This window comes from Branchiostoma belcheri, unplaced genomic scaffold (assembly GCF_001625305.1).
Source record: "Branchiostoma belcheri isolate BF01 breed outbred unplaced genomic scaffold, Haploidv18h27 scaffold75, whole genome shotgun sequence".
Lineage (NCBI taxonomy): Eukaryota > Metazoa > Chordata > Leptocardii > Amphioxiformes > Branchiostomatidae > Branchiostoma > Branchiostoma belcheri.
The window spans coordinates 1,474,930-1,499,462 of record NW_017804409.1 but is presented as its reverse complement, the minus strand read 5'-3'; the positions used below and the strand labels follow the sequence as shown (position 1 = coordinate 1,499,462).

At 40.0% G+C, this 24,533-nt stretch overlaps 1 protein-coding gene across 1 annotated transcript in view; it reads left to right on the top strand.

Annotated features, from left to right (window-relative positions):
- Nucleotides 1-24,533, top strand: part of LOC109485390 (neuropeptide FF receptor 2-like) — a 51,054-nt gene that overhangs the window by 24,993 nt on the left and 1,528 nt on the right. The window contains exons 2-4 of the mRNA XM_019788952.1: nt 18,825-19,033; nt 20,972-21,178; nt 23,129-23,227. Coding sequence (XP_019644511.1) covers nt 18,825-19,033; nt 20,972-21,178; nt 23,129-23,227 — 515 coding nt within the window. The remainder of the gene's footprint in view (nt 1-18,824; nt 19,034-20,971; nt 21,179-23,128; nt 23,228-24,533) is intronic.

Below are 24,533 nucleotides of genomic sequence, written 5' to 3'. Positions count from 1 at the left end.
CACTGGAACCTTGAAACGGACACAAATCTTGCTATCATCCGCTTTGAACGAACAGAAGCTGTCTAGTTTTGTATGTCAAACCTTGTGGATTGTTTGTGGAAATTATATCGTGGAGTGATGAGATGAAGTGATGCAGTTACTCCCCCTGGCGATCTCTGTACACATTACTCTGTACTATCGCTGATATCAAGGTTAGGCCATGTTGATTTGATTATATGGATGACATGCACATGTGCCTTGATTTTCGTCCGTTTCTAAATAGAGAAACAGATTTTCGACCATACATTAAAAGAATATTGGCAAACGATACTTATGTCGTAGAATGACAAAATCAAGTCCAAAGGAAAGGAAGAAAATGTAAAGAAATGAAAATGGAGTCTATTATTCGATATACCATTGCCTATCCACACTCTAGATCTAGATCTTTAGTCATTTGGTCAACCTTCATGACCATGTAAATTTCATAACAAAGGCAGCGTTTTTTTGCCAAACATTTTATTCGCACGCTCGCATCAGTTTTGTGGTTCACAGAGGATGTTATCCATAGAATCAAATCAGGTGTAATAGATGCAGTGATGCAGTTACTCCCCCTGGCGATATGCACGATACTCTGCAGTGCCACTGATATCAAGGTTATAGATAATGTATGATATCAAGGTTATGAAGCATGATATGATCGCGGTTAGTCGGGCCGGGCAGTGAAACTTAATATTGCTTGACCTTGATACTCAATTTGGTCGATGCGGAGGCAAATGTTACAGCTTTGGGAAATGTGGCGAAGGGCAAAATGAGCTTTGCGAGCAATCCTAGGCCTAGGAAAATCAACGTTTTGTTCCCTATCGAGATTGTAGGAAAATAGATAGGGATTCACATTTTTATTTCATTCTTTTTACATTCTAGTTAAAATTTGATGTCTTTCGTCGGCGGCCTACCTACGACCCTACTCTGTCCTGCTACATAATGTAATCCAACAGCACAGGGTGTCTGCAATAGCACCAGTTACCATGGTGACAGACGTATGGTCCAGGTAAATGATTTTGTTTGGGACGGAAGAAAAAGTGGAAAAAACTGAGCAAAAACAATATGTTTTCCTTCTGCGGAGGTAAACAAAATGAAGAGTATATACCATTCACCACACCATACTCGTGTGTTAAGACATTTGTTCAACCTTCATAAGAAGACAACGTTTTTGCCCAACTTCTTTATTTACACACTCGCATCAGTCATGGCGTTCCCATGGCCCAGAGGATGTCATCCACATTAGGTCACACCGCTTGATGACATCAGCGCGCGCATTGATTTTCACCTGTTCTCAAAGAAAAAAAAAATCACGTCTTCCGAGGCTCTGGTCTGGCTCTTGGCCTGGGTAGTCCATGGTAGTTAGCGACAATACGGAGCCGGTGGTAACTCTGGAGGACGGCACCTAGGCTACCGTAGCTCCATGACTCAAGAACTCAGTACATAGGTGATAGGTACAGTGCTCTTTCATAAATTTCGCAAAAAGCCAGCATGTGATGGCTTGTCGTATACGTCGCTATACTGCTGCAAATTCACAATACCAGATTTGTATTCCTGTGGTTTAGTAGCATTTTTTTTTGACGGAATTTTTTTTTATTCGCCCGCGCGCACTAGTGTGGGTGTCTTCAGATGATACCATCCATAAAATTAAGACGGTTCGGCCTTATCAAATTAACATGGCAACCTTGGTCCGTTGATTCACAAGTCTTGGGCACAAAGATCACGGCAATGGCGCCATTTCCGTCTGCATATTTCAAATATTGCGCCCTATTTCTGTGAAATATTAATAAATTAATGCCTTTTCTTATTGAGAGCGATTTTGTGAGCAGCCAAAATTGGATATTTGCGTGATATTCGATATAATAATTGGAATATGATGCACGGTGTACAAGTATGATTTAAAAGGCTACAAAACGTTTTAAAATCGTTCTTTGATTATGAAATTCTTTGAGCTAATAATCCGCAGTCCCTAATAGAAAGGGAGTTTATATTTCCAACGAAATACGAGAGGTATACTGTATCTAACACTGCTGCTAACGTTACAATTTAGCCTGTGAGTAATTTCAACTTTACAGCTTTTTATATACTGACGCAGAAACCGGAACCCAAATTATCGATTTTGTTCATTTTTATGACTTCTGGGCGTTATCTGAATCAAACTGCGTAGTAAGAAGGCCATACGTTAAATTACAGTCAAACTTGTCCAATCAACCACTTTTATAAGCCTGCCACAATCGCTTTCTCTCGGTCCCAATTTTCCCCATAGACGTGAACATTAGGCCACAGTAAATTGTATGGATGACATCCTCCGCATATTCCAAATCTAATGCGAGCGGGCGAAAAAAAAACAAGGCGCGCCGAAAAAACAAGGTTCCTACAAATTAGAATTTTGACTCAGTCCTTGTACAAATGATTTTGATTCAGTGGGAACATCACATATACACAGCCAGCATCACATATCACTGCATCAAAGTAAGAAACAAAACATTACATCAGAGACTTTTCTAGTCTCTTCTCTTCATGGTTATCTACCATCCACCTTCCGGCATGGCAACAGACATCTTTGTTCATTTTCGGCATGTTTGCCACTGTCAGAAGGCAACAAAATTTCTTGTGTTTTTTTTTTTTCAAAATCAGGCGAAAATGAATGCGCGCCCTGATGTCATCCATAAAAATTACTTGCTGTGGCCTTAAGGGGCTTAAGGATAGACGTAAGCATTGAGGGACTTAAACATAGACGTAAGCATTAGGTGACTTAAGCATAGAGTAAGTATTAAGCCAACCACTTGTTCAACGCGACTAATCTCTGCCTATGACTACCGCGTCATTTTCAAGAGTGCGGCAGAAAAAGTTTTGGGATGATAATTAGCGAGATATAGTATTGACGGAATCGGCCAGTTTGCCATTGATGTCGACAATAGACGTAGACTGCACTATCACGAAAGTTCATCTGTGTTGGTAGTTACATATTTAAAGTGAAAACTTTTGGACCAACACAAAAAAATTCTCTCACCTAGAGCTTCCGACCAGTCACTCTGGTCTTCCTCAGTAGACTGACCCAGTGAGGCTTGTCACGTGGCTTCTTTGAAGTGTGACGTCAACACTAGGTAAAAGGTATTTGGTAGACGATGTCGGCCCCCGTCGCGGTTAAGTGAAGGGTGGTGGGCCTTGACGTCACACTTCAAAGAAGACACGTGACAAGCCTCACTGGGTCAGTCTACTGAGGAAGACCAGAGTGACTGGTCGAAAGCTATAGGTGAGAGAACTTTTGTGTTGGACCAAAAGTTTTAACTTAAAAGACGTAGACTGTCTTTACCCAATGTAAAATGGCGCCGGTTGGGTCATGGTCACCACTTTGGATAAATGGGAGCAGCCTGTTTCTGCAATTTTCTTGTCACAGTTTGTCTTGTCTTGTCGCCATCCTTTTTGTATATCAAGAAGACCGCTTGTCTTAGAAGACCACCCTTCCGCGGTCCCCTGGGTGGTCGTCTTAGAAAAGTTCGACTGTACTTTCTGATATAACCAATTTCCGATGAATCATATCCAATTGCTTGAGTAACTGCTTTTTGGCGTAACGCCCTTGGCACTTTAAAAGTTTGGAATAGTAGATGAAAATTGATGATGTGAGCTCTAAATTAACCCTAAACAGTACACCTAGGGTCCGCGCGGACCCCAGCACTATATATTCTGTAATATCTTTTTTGTTTCTAAAGATTTTTTTCTGAAATTTTAGGAAATTGTCACCCACAAAGTTGTCTCTTAATACAGTGCAGAAAAATCCGTTTCTACCATTGATGAAAAAATTATATCTGATTTTCTTTTGGGGTCCGCGCGGACCTCAGCCGGCTTTCGATCATAATGGATACACTGGAGTTCTTATACATTACCTTATTTCCGTTTTTATATGTTTTTATGCACTCATCGTATGTCTACCAAGTTTTCAGGGAATGGTGTAGTAATAGAATTAAATTTTGATAACTTTGGTGTAATTATGACGTCATATGACGTCAGAGCTAATAATATAGTCCGCCATATTGGATTTTGACCAATGACGTCATCAAATTAGCACATTTTATGCATATTAAATGATTTAACTTATATTTAATTATGTAAGATGTTATTAATGTTGGAAAAGAAGTGTAATTTAATATAAAACTCAGAAAATTTTTATGTTTAAACCAAAATTACTTCTATTTTCAAAAAAACTGCCTGCTAGAAACCCGTTGCCATAGCAACACAAAAAAACATCAACATACTAGTATTAAACTAATATGAACTTTTTTCCAGAGACATTTTAGGAAAGGTCTCCAAATTTGATACTTCTAGCACAAGCCGTTTAGCCGCTATCTGAGATCAAAGTTGGGCCTCAAAAGCCCCTTCAGTCTAAAATGGGTTTAAAAATCGGGTATTTCTTCTTGTCTTCTTGTCTTCACCAAAAAATAGAAAAAGTTCAAAATGTATGATTTTTGTATGTAATGTGGACACAGAGGTTCCCACATCAGTTTGCAAAACAATTGAGCTGGTAGCATGTTGATAATTTCTATAAATTAGCAAAAAACTGTTCTGGGGTCCGCGCGGACCCCAGGTGTACAGATTAATCAGTCCGGGAAGGTGTTCTGTTGAGGGTTAAACTGAGATATACAAATTAAGCCGATACATGAGAGTCCTAACATCCTTGGTACTTCAAAAGTTTGGAATACTAGATGAAAATTGATGATGTAAGCTCTAAATTAAACTGACATATACAAGCCTATACATGGGAGTCCTAACGTCCTTGGTACTTCAAAAGTTTGGAATACTAGATGAAAATTGATGATGTGAGCTCTAAATTAAACTGAGATACTAGTATACAAGCCGATACAGGATAGTCCTAACGTCCTTGGTACTTCAAAAGTTTGGAAATGCAGGATGAAAAGTGATGATGTGAGATCTAAATTAAACTGAGATATACAAATTAAGCCGATACATGTGAGTCCTAACGTCCTCGGTACTTCAAAAGTTTGGAATACTAGATGAAAATTGATGATGTGAGCTCTAAATTAAACTGACATATACAAGCCGATACATGAGAGTCTTAACGTCCTTGGTACTTCAAAAGTTTGGAATAGTAGATGAAATTGATGATGTAAGCTCTAAATTAAACTATTAAACTGAGACATACAAGCCGATACATAAGCGTCCTAACATCCTTGGTACTTCAAATGTTTAGAATATTAGATGAAAATTGATGATGTGAGCTCTAAATTAAACTGAGATATACAAGCCAATACATGAGAGTCCTAACGTCCTTGGTACTTCAAAAGTTTGGAATAGTAGATGAAATTGATGATGTAAGCTCTAAATTAAACTATTAAACTGAGACATACAAGCCGATACATGAGCGTCCTAACATCCTTGGTACTTCAAACGTTTAGAATAGTAGATGAAAATTGATGATGTGAGCTCTCAATTAAACTGACATATACAACAAGATACATGAGAGTCCTGACGTCCTTGGTACTTCAAAAGTTTGGAATAGTAGATGAAAATTGATGATGTGAGCTCTAAATTAAACTGACATATACAAGCCAATACACGAGAGTCCTATTGTCCTTGGTACTTCAACCGTTTGGAATAGTAGATGAAAATTGATGGTGTAAGCTCTAAATTAAACTGACATATACAAGCCGATACATGAGAGTCCTAACGTCCTCGATACTTCAAAAGTTTGGAATACTAGATGAAAACTGATGGTGTGATCTCTAAATTAAACTGAGATACTAGTATACAAGCCAATACATGAGAGTCCTAACGTCCTTGGTACTTCAAAAGTTTGGAATACTAGATGAAAATTGATGATGTGAGCTCTAAATTAAACTGACATATACAAGCCAATACAGGAGAGTCCTAACATCCTTGGTACTTCAAATGTTTGGAATACTAGATGAAAATTGATGATGTGAGCTCTAAATTAAACTGAGATACTAGTATACAAGCCAATACATGAGAGTCCTAACGTCCTTGGTACTTCAAAAGTTTGGAATACTAGATGGAAATTGATGATGTGAGCTCTAAATTAAACTGAGATACTAGTATAGAAGCCAATACATGAGAGTCCTAACGTCCTCGGTACTTCAAAAGTTTGGAATACTAGATGGAAATTGATGATGTGAGCTCTAAATTAAACTGACATATACAAGCCGATACGTATACATGAGAGTAGCTCAAAATAGCTAATGGAACGTTAAGTTCAGTGAACCTGTCAACTAGTACATGTACAACGCCCGGAAATGGTTGAATGTAGCTCTAGGGGATTCGCAGAACTGTCAATGTTCAGGAAAAAAAGGTTTTAAATCGTTCATGCATTGCTGTTATGGCTCCGGATTGTCTGGTTGCCTGGCTTTAATGTTGTGGTGAAAACTCGTATTTCTTCGATGCTTGTTAGATATCCCGAAGCGTTCTAGCATAGCAGTTAGATAACACGGGGCTCGAAATACTTGTTTCTGCTTACCTCCACTGGTCTAGTGTAGGTAATATTGAAAATTACCTACACTAAACAAATTTGACCTGCACTGCTCAGACTTGAGAAGTACGACACTAAAAACTGTTCAAAAACCATTACTTCTTTTATACTTCATATATGATAACAGTCATGCAGTAAATAAAAATCCACATACACTTACATGTATCTATAAACCTAGTACATGGACCAGTGAAGGTTATATAGGTGCAGGTAGACATCAGAAATACCTGCACAGCTCCAATTTTACCCTCACTAACCTGCATATACCCAGTACATGGACCAGTGCAGGTTAATTGCAGGTAGACATCAGAAATACCGGCACAGCTCCAATTTTACTTAGTACCTGTACTAACCTGCATATACCCATTGCATGGACCAGTGCAGGTTAGGTGCAGGTAGACATCAGAAATACCTGCACAGCTCCAATATTCTACCTGCACTACCCTGTATATACCCAGTACATGGACCAGTGCAGGTTAGGTGCAGTTAGACATCAGAAATACCTGCACAGCTCCAATTTTACCTGCACTGACCTGCAAATATTCAGTACATTGACCTGTGTAGGTTAGGTATAGGTAGACATCACAAATACCTGCAATTGTACCTGCATGCACTAAGTTACATACATGTACCCAGTATTTCCAGCCCGGAGATCAAACCACACCGTATATGAGTGGCTATCGTCACACGGTCTCGACCTTACGCAATCTGCAGCAGACCGTCGTCTATTAACCTTTCGGATGGTCTTTCATGCGGACAATTTGCAAGTAAAATCCGGCCATTGCTTGGCACTCTGCGATCCATAACAGCACTTTGACTGCCATAGCCATAACTTCAAAGTCTCGGTGTAGAAGACAGCCTATGCTTTTTGATAAGGCAAACTTGACGTTGCAAATTGAACTTCAATGAGGGAGTAGTGGAAATGAAAGACCGGTGGGGCTACCTTGTAGTCCACAAGTGGATAGAGTACTTCACTACTTGACTTGTAATAAAACCTAGATTGCTTTCCGGTCACTACCGACTCTCTAGTGTACACTTCCTAAAAACCTTACAATCTTGCCACTCTTTAGATCTACACTTGAGAAGTTCTTATATTAGGCCACAGCAAGTAATTTTTATAGATGACATCAGCGCGCGCATTAATATTCGCCTGATTTAAAAAAAAAAAAAATTTAAGTTGCCTTCTGACAGTGGTCTAACATGCTGAAAATGGGTAAAGATGTCTGTTGCCATGCCGGAAGGTGGATGGCAGATAACTATGAAGAGAGGAGACAAGGAAATGCTCTGATTTAATGTTTTGTTTCTTACTTTGATGCAGTGATACGTGATGTTGACTGTGTATATGTGATGTTCCCACCTAATCAAAACCATTTGTACAATGATTGAGTCAAAATTTGAGAATGTAGGAACCTTGTTTTTTCGGCCCGCCTTGTTTTTTTTTCGCCCGCTCGCATTAGTTTTGGAGTCTGCAGAGGATGTCATCCATAAAATGTACTTGCTGTGGCCTAACTTGGAAAAATGTATAATTACATCATATAGCGACAGAGAGGCAATGTAGTCAAGTATGCTATCTACTTTTACATTGCCAAGGCCATGTTGACATGGATGGCATCCTCTTGGAACCTCCAAACTGATGCGAGCTTGCGAATAAGTTGAAAGCTACTTAGTCATTAAGGTTGAATTAAGGCCATTAAGGGGATTCTACTTATTTGTATTTCTTATGATTGTATATTTCGGGTAATTGTATAGAATTCTTAAACACCAAACCATTTACCATTCACTCAATTGTAAAAACAATGCATAATTGTATAGCGCATTATCGTATATTCCGGCGTATCGTATAGACTTTGGTCCGACTAGATCGTATAATGACCCAGAGCTACACATTAAATGTTAGCAAAGACGGCATGAATGGACAGTTAAGTGTATATGCATTTCTAAATTCAGGGCATATATTTTGCTCTTTTTGCAGCTTTTTACGATTTGAAGTACAATGTATGGTCGAAAACTTGTCCTGGAAACGAACCAAATTTCATTCGCGCGCGGACGTCATCCATATGATAAAATCAACATGGCCTATAGGTAGCCATACAAAGTCGTCCTTTCATTTCAACTACTCTTCATTGAAGTTCAACCAGCAAAGTCTAGCTAATAATAAACTTTACTACTTGGCTGTGTGTCTTTCATTTATGGTAGAGAACATCACACTTTACTGTTAACTTTGAAGGTAAATTGTGCATAGCATGCCCGCGTACTTGACATTCAAGTTAGCACAAACTCAGTTGGCAACGCTAAGAAACAGTCCATTTAGTCCTATTTTTAAACCTTAAGGCAGTCATAGACGTTTTCCACCTCCGCCTCATATCACTGCTAAGGTTTTGGCTCTCTCCCAAAACACGGGTAGACTCCGAAATTGCTGTAGAGGTGTTTAGATTTAATGGTTTGTGGTGCGTGAAAAAAACGTAGAAAGATGGAACAAAATTTCATTGACTTCCAACGAATTTTGTAGGAGAAGCAAATTTCCTCATCAGATATGGCACAACATCGCGACTTTAAAAAATGTGTTGCTTGCCACTCCATGCATGGCAAGTCTACGGGTAGTTAGTCAATCGGTTTCTATTTCGTTGACGCGCTTTCCTGGTCTTTCTGGTCATATTACCCAAAATATCACATCAATGCTAAGGTTTTGGCTCTCTCCCAAAACACGGATAGGCTCCAAAATTGCTGTAGAGGCATTGAGATTTAATGGTTTGAAAAAACATAAAAGATGGAACAAAATGTCCTTGACCTCCAACGAATTCTGTAGCAGCAACAAATTTTCTCATCAGATATGACACAACATCGCGACTTTAAATAATGTTTTGGTTGCCACTCCATGCATGACAAGTCTATGGGTAGTTAGTCAATCGGTTTCTATTCTGTTGACTTGGACCAATTCCAAGTTTTTCTTACTCTTGTAGAACCTATATTACTATACGGTTCAGAAACATGGACGCTCACCCGTTATCTGCAATATAGACTGGATGGGACCTATACAAAGCTCCTGCGTAGAGCGCAGAACATATCTTGGACACAACATGCCAACACTATTTACGGTGGTCTCCCACGGGTGTCCGAAAAGCTCACCCATCGACGGGTTAAGTTTGCGGGACATTGTTGCAGATATATAGAGCCAAGCAAGAGGTAGTCTCGACCGTCCTCCTGTGGAAACCGAGGGGCAGAGTGCATGTCCAGAATTTGCATGATGTACAAAATGACTAATAAACTGTTGGACGTCCCAACTACTAAGTACCTAATACCAGCCCAGACGAGAACAAGAAATAGCCATGACTTCAAGTACCAGAGTTATCAACCAATGATTGAGGTGTTCAATAATTCATTCTTTTCTAGAGCCATCGCAGAGTAGAACTCACTGTCACCAAGTACAGTGGGGCATTGTCATTAGATAGCTTTAAACAATGTTCAAGGGTTAGGTGTAACAAGTCGATCGGTGTAATATAGCTAGCTGCCGCCGCGCCACGTGCCTGCGAAGCTGGTGTGTTACGCCGAAAGGCGGTTATACCGGCTATACAGATACAGATTCCAGAAGTTTGACTTTTACTGACTCTTTGGTTAAAGACACTGGTATTGACTTTGATAGTTTAGAAAATGCTATGTTAGATAAGGATCTATGGAGAGAAATCTGTACTTGCTTGGTCCCGGCTGAACAGGCCGGCTATAGATAGATTTTGTTGACGCGCTTGCCTGGTCTTCCTGGTCATAATATTATCTCAAAGATAGGCAGATTAGCGTGCGCAAACGTTAAGCCCCAGCCTATACATGTCATACATTCAGTATCTTCCCCGACCTTGCCCCTCAACACTAAGCTTTAACACTAAGTTCAACTCAGTCAAGTTCAACTTTTCAACGTATAATGCTCACCAAACAACCAAAGGCCTTGTACGATCACATTCCAATCTGAGATTCACAAGTACCAAACACGCTCAACCAGTACAAACAACATCAGACTACCAAAACCAAAATCCAACTCTCAGCAAAGGCGTTTTCTGTACAGTATGTCTCAATTGTCGAATAACACAGGCGGCAACTAGCAAAGTACTGGACTGTAGATAGTGTATTTAAGGAATTGTGTTAAGTTTGCTATGTACTGTTAACTTTGTAATGTTTTTGTACGTTTGTAATACATGTATGTAAATATGAATGTGTAGACCACAGGAAGAATAGCCTCTTATGAGGCTAATCGTGGATTTAAATAAAACTCAAACTCAAGGTCGGCTGAAGTTCGTGTGCAGAATCAGATTTAATCAGATTTAGGCCACGCCTGCCTTAAGATACGAATCGAAATTGAGTTAACTTTGAGTCAAGTTTGACCCCCGAGTACGCCCAAAACACTGTTGACCTACTCCTGGACACCAGCCAAACCAAACATGGCCGAACTTCCTGTCCACTACCGAATGTATCGCTGAAATACTGGGCTGGCGCAGCCGAACAATAGCCGACTTCACCGAACCCCATTCAACCACAGCCGACCTTGTTCCCGACCTGCTCCCAACCATTCACCAGTTTCCCATCCCCAGAATGCAATGCGAAAACAGGGGGCTAACCCTCATTTGCATAGGACAGGAAGGCATCTGAATGATCCTGTTGACGTTTTTGCTTTTCACTGTGTTTTGAGGTGTTGGGGCATTTTATGCTAAACAATAATTAAATTACTATGGGCCGAATCTGACAACAAATAGAGAATGACGTTTTTGTGTTCTTTTCAACATGGAACATGTGGTTTGTAACGTTACAGCATCAGTATAGCGTTACCGCTATAACGTTACAAACCACATATTCCAAAACATTCATTCTCTATTTGTTTTCAGATTCAACCCATAGTAATTTAATTAACGTTGAGCATAAAATGCGCCAACACCTCAAAACACAGTGACAAACAAGCTGTTTAACGTTAACAGGATCATTCCAATGCCTTCGAACCTGTGCTATGCAAATGAGGGTTAGCCCCGTTTTCGCATTGCATTCTGGGGATGGAAAACTGGTGAATGGTTAAGGGGAGTTCGGTAGTGTTCAGGAGACCATATTTCAGCTATGTGTGACAGGGGTTTAACATTTCCTATGCCCGGTAATTACACCGTTTCTGATCGAATCCCCAGCCCGTCAATGTTTGGCCGCAATTTGTTATCAGTAAGAAACAGAAGACCTGGCATATTTGTCACTTCTGTAAAACTGTGAGAAACGACAGGGGATGAATACGAATTACCTTCCTACCTACCTACCTGAAGTTCTCGTACTTTGTACATAGATTGGTGCTTGGAGACTGTATATTAGAAGAATTCAAAGTTGAAATCGCAATGTACAGCTAAAAATAAAACTAAGGGCCCGGTCACACAAAGTATACGACCATCGTGCAATCACAAACTGTGGGCATTTTGTCGAATAGTCGATCGTGCGTGTGTCCTGATAAAATTTAGCTGTAGTTAATAACAGCAAAGGCTGTTTTACGTGTTTGCTGGCCGTTATTTAGGTCGCAGACTGCTTAAAATATTCGACGGCGTCGAAACCGCGTACCGTATATGGCAAGTTGTTGAATCCTCGGCATGTCCCATTGTTACGTCCTTGGGAAATGCACTATACACCTATTTCCTCAGCTTTAGTACAACTAGGTACTCATTTACGCTCAGGTGTAAATGAGTACCTAGCTTCGGTTAGGGACGTCTTCTAGGCTTGGATAGGACGTAAAGCCAGATGCCGTGTGTTTATATAAGAAGTGCACCATGAACACGTTAAAGATCCCACCACACTTGTCAAAAAGACCAGGGGTCCTTCCCGGTGTTAGTGGTTCAAACCTTACAGTCTGGTCTCAGGGTAGACATCTTGAAGAGGTTAATGTTGATATAACTTGAGCGTGCTGTCACCACGTCTAGTCATGAAATGTTGGAATATAAAACAAAAATCACTGAAATTGTAGATTCTTGTAATACGAGATAGATCACCAACTTGTCTTGTTACATACATTTTTTCTTTTATACACTTTGTAATTATGTATGTATAATGCACTGTTCTTTACTCTTATGCTTTCAAGTAGAAGGCGTTCTATAAGCAATCGTGCTTTTAGTAATACCTAATACTCGTTAAATATATGTCAATGAAAAAAAAGCATGACGGCCTAGGAAGAATGTGACCGCATGGTATAAGTCAACAACCTCTAATAACCCAACATCACAAACTCTACGATTCCCAGTCGTATCGTCTAAAAGCTATCATCCCATTTTTAATGGTCTTTGATTGATGGTTTCCCAGTTGACTCACTATGGTAAAGAACAGTGTATTTTCCCGATTACTGAGAAGACTAGGAACTAAAACTACCCTGTCAATGACTTCCCTTTATCAGGCCATGTTGATTTGATTATATGGATGACATCCTCTGGGAGCACCAAATCGGATGCGAGCGTGCGAATAAAAAATTCGGCAAAAAAGTGCCTTCATTTATGAAAAATGGCTAGACACACAGAGTATGGTATGGCGAAGAATACACTCTTCATTTACATTTCAGAATCTTCACTTGTCTTCCTTCTTTCTTTCTTTCATTCTTTATTTCAGGTAAAAAACATATAACACAGTACATCATTAAAATAATACAAAACTCTACAGACATACAAATAAAACAGGAAGAACCCTAGATGCATAATAAGTTGTAATTCTTTGCCTTTTTTAATTCTACATCATATATTATACATTACAAATCAACATGGCCTTAGCATCGAATAAGTTCTAATATTGTGCTAAACAAGCACGTTTTCAATCTGTTACTCATTAACATCCTATTTATAGGGCCGGGGAAAACTAATCAAGTTCAACAGCAAGTTTCAGATCCTTTTGCTTATCATGAACTGTCTTTTGATATAGGGCGAGGAAGTTAGGGTTACCCTAAAATTATGGCATTGAAATGGACAAAAACATATTTCATAAAAAGCAGGAATAATATTTCAAATATATCAAAACAGTTTCTAAATGGTGACAGATGTAAGAGTGTACTCTCCAAAAAGCGTCTGTCTATGATGTTGGCTATAGTTCCTCGATTTACGTTTTCTGTTTAAGAATTATGCATCATATCAGACATAGAAATATGCAAATATAAGAAATATAACAACATGAAAGTAATATTTCAACACTCAACAAGTTGTATTTTGCCTTTCCCCCAAGTTTGAACCATTTCTGACCAGCTACGGCTGAGTTATGGCATTTTTCCGAAAGGACCTGAAAAGTCAGTAAATTGGCACCGTGGGACGCCTTACACCAACTGAGAACAATACAGTCTAAGAAAAGAGTAAGACAATAAACTTTTTGAGTACAAAGGATTAAAGGCACCCAATGCGATTTCAGGGCAGCAAAACTGGAAATATTCTGAATAAGGCAATCTTTATGATATTGACACATACTGCTTCACATTAGCACATTTGAGTCAGTATTTCAAACTTCAAGCTTTTAAAACTGCAGAAATAAGCCTCAAGATGAGTCCTTTATTTTCTGAGTGGTACCCTAAAAATCAGCCAAGGGCCCTTCCAGTAACCATTTTCCGTCAGAATTTTGGGAATTTTAATTTTGCTCCTTGAGGGTCAATATGTCAATATACACTGGGATAGTGTGGTTTCAACTTAGTATGTAGATAAGTGGGTAGAATATTGACTTTGAAAAGTCGGGTTTCAAGCCCTAAAAACTGCACTGGATGCCTTTAACTGCACGAACTAAAATTTGAGCTTGTAGAGAGGCTTCTTAATGGTTTTCTTGTCTTGTTATCGTTGTTTTTTCACTCCATGAACAACATTACATGGCCTCTTATTCGGTACTAAATGCTTCCCAAATGACGAGTATACGTAGCTTGATGATCGTTCCAGAAATCATTGCATCGTATAGCTAGATAAAACCACAATTGCTCGAGCCATTTCCTGTTAAAGCCATGCTGATTTTCATTATAGGAGAACCTTTATTGACAAAACAAAAGTACAGCGTACAGTACTGTATAGCGTACAGTACAGTATATAAATGACATACATGAATTTTGTGAATAGGCGCATCATAGTAATTTTCGTGCGTTCCGTCCGCCCCAACCCAAAAAAGGTTTTCGACTATAATGTAAATTGAACAAAGAAGCTGACCAAAATGAGTAAATATGTGCCGTAAATTTAAAAAAAAATATTGGAAAATGATAAATGGCTAAACACTATACTATGATACTAATGCCGTAGAATACCAAAGAAAATAAGAAGAAAATGTGAAGAAATAAAAATGAAGAGTCTATCATTTTCCATATATACCATACTCTGTGTGTTTAGTCATTTGTTCAACCTTCATGACCAGGTAGATTTCATAATGAAGGCAAATGTTTTGGCTAATTTTTTTCGCTGTTCGCACGCTCGCATCAGTTTTGGGGTTCCCAGAGGATGTCATCCAAATCAAAATGGCCTTACATTCCTTCTTCTTATACCCAGTATCAAATGCCTCCCAAATTACGAGTATACGTACGTAGCTTCAATTTGATTATATCGTTTAAAATCTTTGCATCCTAGATAAAACCACATTGTATTCTTGTAAGCCATTTCGACTTAACGTCCAAGATCGTACGTTGATGCAAACATATGGAGAGCTTAGTATGGATTTCCGCACAGGATGTTTGGTCGATGTTTGGTCTTTCTAGTTGGTTAAGCATGATGGATGTGCAATGATAACAGTAAAGACGTGTATTACATCTTGGCCTTGAGAGCACTCGACGTGAGTGATCGTTATAGACTAGAGGACATTGACCCGTGCGTTTACAACAGTTTGATGAATGCTCATCAGATACGTTTGCGATGCATCTTGTAACGCCATTTCACTATAGCTAAGTTTTTAAACGCTGTACGGCCTCTACAGAAGCAAATTAAAGGCATTGATACCAGTCTACCAGATACCTTTGACCCAGTGTTGACGTCACACTTCAAAGAAGCCACGTGACAAGCTTCACTGGGTCAGTCTACTGAGGACGACCAGAGTGACTGGTCGAAAGCTCTAGGTGAGAGAATTTTTTGTGTTGGACCAAAAGTTTTTTACTTTAAACATAGAGGCATTGAATTCAATTTTAGGGCAACAAAACTGGTTTTTCAAAGTCAATTCATTTTGTCATTCTTTTAATGTAGTAAGTTGAATCAATTCTATCCCATTGCGTACTGATGTCTGTGAGGCAAAAATGCAATGTCACTGACGGAAAACGCTAGCTTGTTTTGTATTGTAGACTGGTTTTAGCAATTTATGGGTGGTACCCAAAAGAATAAAGAGACACCTCGTGTGGCTTGTTTTGGGGATATTGAAAATGCTTCAAATATGAAAAGATGACGAAAATGTGCAAATGTCAATAACAAACAGATTTTCTCATCCTGAATATTTCTTATCTGGCGCCTTGAAATTGCATCGGGTGCCTTTAATATAAGGGACTTAATATTATATCAAGAATGTTCTGAGATGCACTGTTGACAGCAAATCCAAACTAATACGTCCGGATATACATATTTGCAAGAACAGAGATGGCGATCTGTCAGAATCGGAGATTCTACCACTAGATTCCACCTGGTCAGTAAATTATAGATTTTCAATTATAGATAAAGGTTAACACGTTGTAGCCAGACCAGTGGCTGCGGGATGTTATTGATTTACTCCTACAAACATGTCACAAAGTTATCAGTTGATGGATAACAACGGTTTAAGCAGCTCAATCGATATTTCAAAAAGTCAACAAAATGTCCAAGAGCCACTGAACTGTAGGCTACGTATATGTTGGTAGTCCTTCGCGAACTAAAATGGCTGAATACGTGTTTACGTGTATACATCAAGAGTACAACAAGACTGGCAATGAAAACATACATTGCCATGGCGACGGTGGTTGCTGTTGGGGTTATTGTTTGCGTGGCACTGTCATGATTTCATGAATTTTAAGGAAGACTTGGTACATGTTAAAGATACAGTGCACTCCTCTCCTGAGTGTATAGTGAACGAGCCCCGGGGTCGAAGAAGGTAGGGCCATCCGGGGCAGAGAGGTCTTCCCAAGGGTTTCCAGGAATGTGGGCATAGATGTGGGTCAGAGACATGCCTGTGGACATTCCATTCCTGTGGACAAAATGCCTGTACCATTCCTAGAATTATTGCAAACTGCACACAATACTGTACCATTAGGCTCGTCCCTGAGACGTCGCCAAAAAACAACAAGAGTCCACACAACAAAAAACAACAAGTGTCCACACAACACAAAGTTCCGTGAAGTTGTAACACTTTTGGCAGAGTGGGCGAACATATATATCGTGCCAACAAACTCAAAACAACTTTGTGCAAGCAGAACAAACTCTTCAAGTATGGAGTGATGCCAAAATGTGCTAAAGCGATGGCAGTACATGCCGTTATCAAATTTCTTCACTGAAGTTGCATTGAATGCTTTTAAACGCCGATAGCAGCTCGGCCATCCACCAAGACGCTACAACCGTGAATGCAACACTCAATTTCTGCTTGGAAAAAACCTATCAGCGCACACCCACAAAGGCCGACAAAATTAATGACCTGCTCCACAAGTCCATAAAAATAGGGGTGTTTCTGAAATTTTAAATGGCTTATCAAAACTGCTACGCTATAAAACCGCAACGTGCATCATCTCGCGCAAACTAGCAGACGACATGCCAAACTACAAACTACTAACAATGCAACAAAGAAAGAATTACAGCTGCGAACATACAGAGACATGTCTCATTTCATTAGGCCACAGCAAGTAAATTTATGGATGACATCCTCCGCAGACTCCAAATCTAATGCGAGCGGGCGAAAAAAACAAGGTTCCTACATTTTGACATTTTGACTCAATCCTTGTACCGATGGTTTTGATTCATTAGGAACATTACATATACACAGCCTAGCCAACATCACATATCACTGCATCAAAGTAAGAAACAAAATATTAAATCAGAGCCTTTTCTTGTCTCCTCTCTTTATAGTTATCTGCCATCCACCTTCCGGCATGGCAACAGATATCTTTGCCCATTTTCGGCATGGTGACCACTGTCAGAAAGCGAAGGCAATGGATTTTTTTCTTCTTTTCCAAAATCAGGAGAACATTAATGCGCGCGTTGATGTCGTCCATAAAAATTACTTGCTGTGGTCTTACTCCGACGTAGGTAACTGACCTCCTTCACAGAGTAAAATAAAACTTCAGCGCACGACATATTCCTTAACAGAAGAAACTGCCAACCCTTGCCATGTAGTATTCCCAGTATATGGCATGTCATTGCCCTGCGCATGGATCTATATTATTCTGACAAGTTCCATCGGACAAGGAGCAACGGTTATGTGTGAATATAAATCAAGCTGTTATCGCCCTCCCAGTCAGGCATCAATGAGTCCATAGACAAAGCAGATCAATGAATGGCAGCAAAATTCATGAACTTGATTGGTAAGTGTGGGGTGGTGTAGCGTAGCGGCAGAGTGCTCGACTCGGAAGCAAGAGGTCCTGGGTTCGAGTCCTAACATGCCGCCGATCTTGTGACCTTGGGAAACGACTTTCCTCACTTAACTCAAGTGAAAATGAGTATTGTCTTGTTTTGGAAACGTATTTTTCCCCTATTTGCGTTGGTGAAGGCATAGAATAAGTTGATATAACTTGAGTGTGCTGTCACCATATCTAGTCATGAAATGTTGGTATAAAAAACCTGATTGGTATATGTAACACCTCTCTGGAATAAATCGTCGACGTGTGGTATGAAAAAAGAGCTATTTGCGTCGATAAAGGAAAGGTGGTCTTCGTTAGATACTAAAAAATCTCAGTTTCTTTCTTGAATACAACGATAAAGGTCAAGTACGAAAGCATTTGATCGAATTGCCCCTTGGCGCTACTATGAATTGGTTACCTTAAAACAACATACATCACTGTCAGATTCCATGAGGCTGTCAACTGGAAGCCGTTACAAAGGGCCTTCTCCACCGGGATCATTTGGGGTTTATAATTCCATCCATCCATCAGACATATAGGGGCAGCATAGCGTTCAACTAAAGATTTACAATAGAAAATGTACAAAATTTGACTGTCGTTGGAAACTCGTAAGTAACACTGTTTAGGCGTGATCTTTAAAGCTACATTATGTCACGGTCAATATTGCTTCCAGTTTTGTGTATGTGTTTTGCGGTTTCACATGTTCCTCAGTAATTTTTATTTGTTGTGCCATCATTATCCTTTAGAATTCTGAAAATGAGTAAAAAAAGAACTTTAAAAAACTCTAACTCCCTTTCCCAGGTGCATCGGTAGCCTGCAGTATCCTGACCATGACGGTGATCGCCATGGACCGCTTCTACGCCATCATCTTCCCGCTGAAGGCCCGGGTTACCGACACTAACGCCGCCGTGGTCATATCGCTTGTCTGGATCGCCGCCATCGCTGCCAACGTGCCTCTACTGGTGGTCCTGGAACAGAAGGAGTATCTGTGGGACGACGGCTTTCTGGAGGTTAGAATCTTTTTGTATACAACTAGAGAAGTAACCTTTGGAAAGCAAATGCATAACGTTTACCTTCGGACATGGCCTGCCCTGTTAATTTTTACTCAAACACATTCACATACAAGTACTTCGGGTATATGGTGACAGGAGTAGAGCAGACAATGAAATTGCAACATTATGTAACCCAACACCAGTTACCATGGTGACAGACGTCAACAAATCATGTCATTAGCTAGGTCAAAGGTTAGTGTTTGGAACAGAAGAGGAGGAGGAAGAAACTGAGTATAACATTATGACAACTTAATCAGCATGAAAGTTCATCTGAGTTGGTAAATTACATTCTGAAAAACTTAAACTTTTCTCCAACTCAAAATTTGACTCACTAGAAATTTTCGACTGAATCACTCAGTCTTCCTCAGCTATCTGACCTAAATGCTGTGGACACGTGATTTTTCCGACGTGTGACGTCATCAAAGGGTCAAAGGTTGTCTGAAGTCGATATTGCCCCCCGTGAGTTGGAGAACAGTTTAAATTTTCATAATAAATATAACATTATGACAACTTAATGTTACTAGTATTAAGTATATTATTGACATCGTAAGTATCACAAAAGTAATGTGATTTTTGTTTTAGTTCTTGTTTGAGATTATATTATATGGTGCACCCCACATTTCATTTGTGGAACAGAAGGGCTTTCTGGAGGTTAGAATCTTTTTTTGGCTTAGGCCAGCCATGTTGATTTGATTATATGAATGACATCCAAACGCGGATGAATTTTCGTTCGTTTTCAAATAAAGGATTTTGGCCGGCTGTAAATCGTACAATGCAGCTTCAAACATTTTAACATTCGGCTGAGCAGAAGCCGACCTGGCCGAACACCAGCCGACATTGCTCCCGACCTACTACTACCCACGGATGCCATATTCTGCTATGTTTGACAGGGGCTTAAGTTGTGTTACCGTGCGTACCGGGTATCAGGTCAGGCTGAACCTCCCACTGCATGGAGGTTGCATGGTGTTTAACTCCGTAATCCCCTTTTAATGAAGAGAATTGGAAAATATTCTAAAGTGATTTAAAATTACCGACTGTGACTATATCAGGTCACGTCGGGTGAAAATATAGATCACACCGAATTTATGATAGATTAGCTCACAAGGCAAATTAATACCTTCAACTATATTAGCTGAATCAAAAATTGATACCTCGATCTGCCTCGTTTGTTTGAAGTAGCAGGGCTATACTAACGTTAACTTGACCCATTCCGTACCAACATACCAAATATCACAACATTCCATAGACCTTATCTTGAAAGTTCATCTGTGTTGGTAAAAATCATTATGAAGCAAGTTTTTCCAACACAAGAAATTGGACTCACCCGAATTTTCGACTGTACAACTCCAGTCTTTGTCATGGAATGAGCAATCCAACGCTTACGTGACGTCACGCAGTTAACACACGTGACTCCGTGAGCAGTGGATCATAGGTTGCAGAAAGTCTGTGGCGCTCCCCGTCTCTGTTGAGGGATGGTTGTAATGCCCTAAAGTAGATGGCCCCATTAATCCCACGTGCAAAGAAATCCGGTTCTGCGTCCAAGATTCTTACTTTGTCCAGTGAGAACTGAATGATATCTGCGTGACGTCACGGAAGCGGTGGATTGTTCATTCCTTGACAAAGACTGTCGAGAAGTACAGTCGAAAAATTCGGGTGAATACAATTTGTTGTGTTGTAAATTACAGTTTAAAATTCATAATTCCATAGACCTTCTGAAGTCGTGTTGGCCATAAATATGCGGAAACACAGGCACACTAAAACACACACGCACGCACACACGTACATACGTACATACAAACACACTCAGACAGATAAAAAAACAATACCTCCATTTTTCATGGCGGTACTAAGAAACTTCCACTAGTTACACCTACTTTCTCACCTTCCTGACTACAGGTGTGGTGCTTTGAGAGCTGGCCCAATGACAACTACCACGGCTACAGGCAGGCCTACTCCATGTTCCTGTTTGTCGCCATCTACACTATCCCAATGCTTGTCATGACCGGAGCCTACGCCATGATCGGCAAAAAGCTGTGGAACAAGATGACTCCCGGAGTCACCATCATGTCAATGGAATCCGCACAGGCTAAGATCAAGAAAAAGGTTAGACCTCCGTAAATAATTTTTCATCGCGTTGGTGAATAGTAACATCAACAAGACTGGCAATGAAAACATACATTGCCATGGCGACGGTGGTTGCTGTTAGGGTTATTGTTTGCATGGCACTGCCATCATTTCATGATTTTGAGTAAGACTTGGTACCTGTTAAATCCAGACACATACAGTGCATTCCTCCCTTGATTGTATCGTGAACGAGCCCCGGGGTCACAGAAAGTAGGGCCATCAGGGGCAGACAGGTATTCCCAAAGGTTTCCGGAATATGGTCATAGATGTGGGTCAGAGACATGCCTGTGGACATTCCATTCCTGTGGACAAAATGCCTGTACCGTTCCTAGAACTATTGCAAACTGCACACAATACTGTATCATTAGGCTCCTCCCTGAGACGTCGCCAAAAAGTCTTTTATTCACCGGCATTTGTTTGAAATGAGCCGGCTTTTCAATGACCGTCTCTCATCTTCACCAGAGCCAATATGACTGGTTTACTGTGTGCACTGTGTGCACTGTGTGCACTGGTGCTGGTTAATCTCCAAGCAGATTCTCCTCCTGACGGTAGATTCGTGTGGCGGCCTCCCGTAGACTGCTGGCCACCCCACGAATCTGCCGCAAAACGCTCCAGGGCTGGGTACGAGTATCATTTCCCATTTCCCATAGACGAAATGTTGCCTCTCTATTCCTCTTTTACAGATATTTTCATGGTCATTGCTCTGCAGAACTCACCCAACTAGTACCACTCCGAACTTTTAAGCGCTCCACTAGGTTCTCCACTAGCTCACACAACTTCACCGTCCAAATTCCTCGTTCGACATCTTTTTACTGTGACACTTTCTTTCCCCGTACGGCCAAGCTTTGGAATTCCCTCCCTGACAAGTGTTTCCCACCAACCTACAATCTACAGGCTTTAAAATCAAACGTTCACCGTCATCTCTTGACATAGCCATGTTTTTCTCATCTTTCTAGTTCAATGCCGAGAAGTGGTGGCATACGCCTTGCATTGAACTACTCCGTTAAAAAAATTCAAAATCCTTGTCGATGCCCCTCACTCGTGAGGCGACCAGCGGTTTAATACATGAAGCCGATGGATACAGCCAGCCAATATAGACTCCCCTTATCCAACGAATCTGCTTGGAGATAAATACTGCTAGATTAATAGTGTGAACCAGCGAACCAATAACACAGAGCCCCAGGGCACAGTAAAGCAGTCATATTAGCCCTGATAAAGATGACAGACGGTAATAAAAAGTTGACAGGATCGAAGTCGGTAGCCGATCTATTCGGCTCGACCCGGGCAAGTTCATCCTAGTGGGAAAAGGGTTTCAAATCAATCCTTCCTTCCCTCAAGGAAAGGAGAGAGTTGGCTGCATTTGACAAAACTAAAAAAAAACATAATGAAACCAAAACATCCACTTCACGAACTGGTTCCACCTCAGAGACTGACTTCCACGGGGGATAAACTGAGAAACCACGACAACATCAGCCTTCCCTTGGCCAGAACAGAGCGGCTGAGAAAATCATTTTTGTACACTGCTGTCAGACTGTACAATACGTCATTTCGTGTCCCTTTTAAGTATAGTTTCAGAATGAATGTGTTTTAGACCGTTCTCTCATAATTGTTTTAACTCGCTTAAATGTCGCAGCTGCAAAATACTATAGTTCAATTCTGTTTCAAAGATTACAAATAGATGAAAAATGTTTTTAAAATGTACAATATATTACGTATTTTAGTACTTTGATCTTAGAATGTTGTAAGTAGTAATTTCAATATAAGGTATTTCTGAATATTTCGAAATGTAATAAAATATATTAGTAAGTGTAACGTGCTCGCGACTTGTGTACAAACCTCACAAATCAGCCGTGAGGCTGCGATGGGCTTTGGTTTTCAATAAACAATAAACATGAAATAAACAATTAACAATAAACATTGCTCATGCAGGTAATCAGGATGCTGGTCGTCTTGGTCCTGGTTTTCTTCGTCTGCTGGACTCCTTACCAGATCATCCAGCTGTACAAGGACTTCAGGAGAAAAGGACCGGTAAGCAGACACTCCAAGGGTCTCATTTTACGTCATTGCTTAAAGGCATCCATAGCATCCTTACGAAGCAAGTTTAAAATGTAATATCCAACACATGAAATTGGACTCACCCAAATTTTCGACTGTACAACTCCAGTCTTTGTCAAGGAATGAGCAATCCACCGCTTCCGTGACGTCACTCAGATAACACACGTGACTCCGTGAGCAGTGGATCATAGGTTGCAGAAAGTCTATGGCGCCCCACGTCTCTGTTGAGGGATGAATGTAATGCCCTGATGTAGATGGCCTCTTTAATCCCTCGTGCAAAGAATTCTGGCTCTGAGTGCAAGATTCTTACTTTGTCCAGTGAGACTGACGTCACGAAAGCGGTGGATTGTTCATTCCTTGACAAAGACTGGAGTTGTAAAGTCAAAAATTTTGGTGAGTCCAATTAATTGTGTTGTATATTACAGCTTAAACTTGCTTCATAATGATTTCTACCAACACACTCAGATGAACTTTAAAGGCATCCATAGCATCCATTAATGAAAAAAAATCGGGGTACGAAAATCGGAAATCTGTCTGCTATTGACATTCATTGCCTTTTCTAAGCACGATAATTTCTGACTTAATAAAGGTAGTGGATGAAATAACCACATTTATTTTTATCTACTACCATTGTTAAGTCTGCTACGGTTCCCAAATTAAACATTACCCGGCTTTATTGGCATTTTCTACCACTGGTAAATACAATTTTTCGTGCAGTGACATTTTTCATTGAAAGACCTTTATTGTAAGTTCTTACAAGCTAAGTACAGGTTATGAATAAAGTAGAGGTAAAGTATCTTATCAAAACTATGCATGCCAGTGTGAACTACTATTTACATATACAAATTAATTCTTCTCGCTTCTTTAGGCAGTTGTACAATACAATACACGCATATGGAGCTATAATGATAAATTGTTTGCCACGAGGAAGATGATTTTTCTGTTTTATCTTTAAGTCTAAATCTAGGGAACTTATATCTTGTTTTATCTAAATTACAAACTTTATCTATATTACAAAATTAAAAATCCTGATGTAGAGGAATGTGTTCTTGCCTTTTTTATGGGTTCACCACACCACGAAGTGGTGGTGAACCCATATTGCTTTTTCTGATGTTTCTCCTCCTCCTCCTGCCATTTTTTAAATGGATTCAGCTTCTTCATTTTAGGGCCCAAGGTCCTGAAATTTGGTATGGAGGTACAGTGGGCAAATACCCCTAGGCGGTTTTTAAATTATTGTGATACAGGCTTTTAGAATGGTTTTATTTGAGTTTTTTGGCTG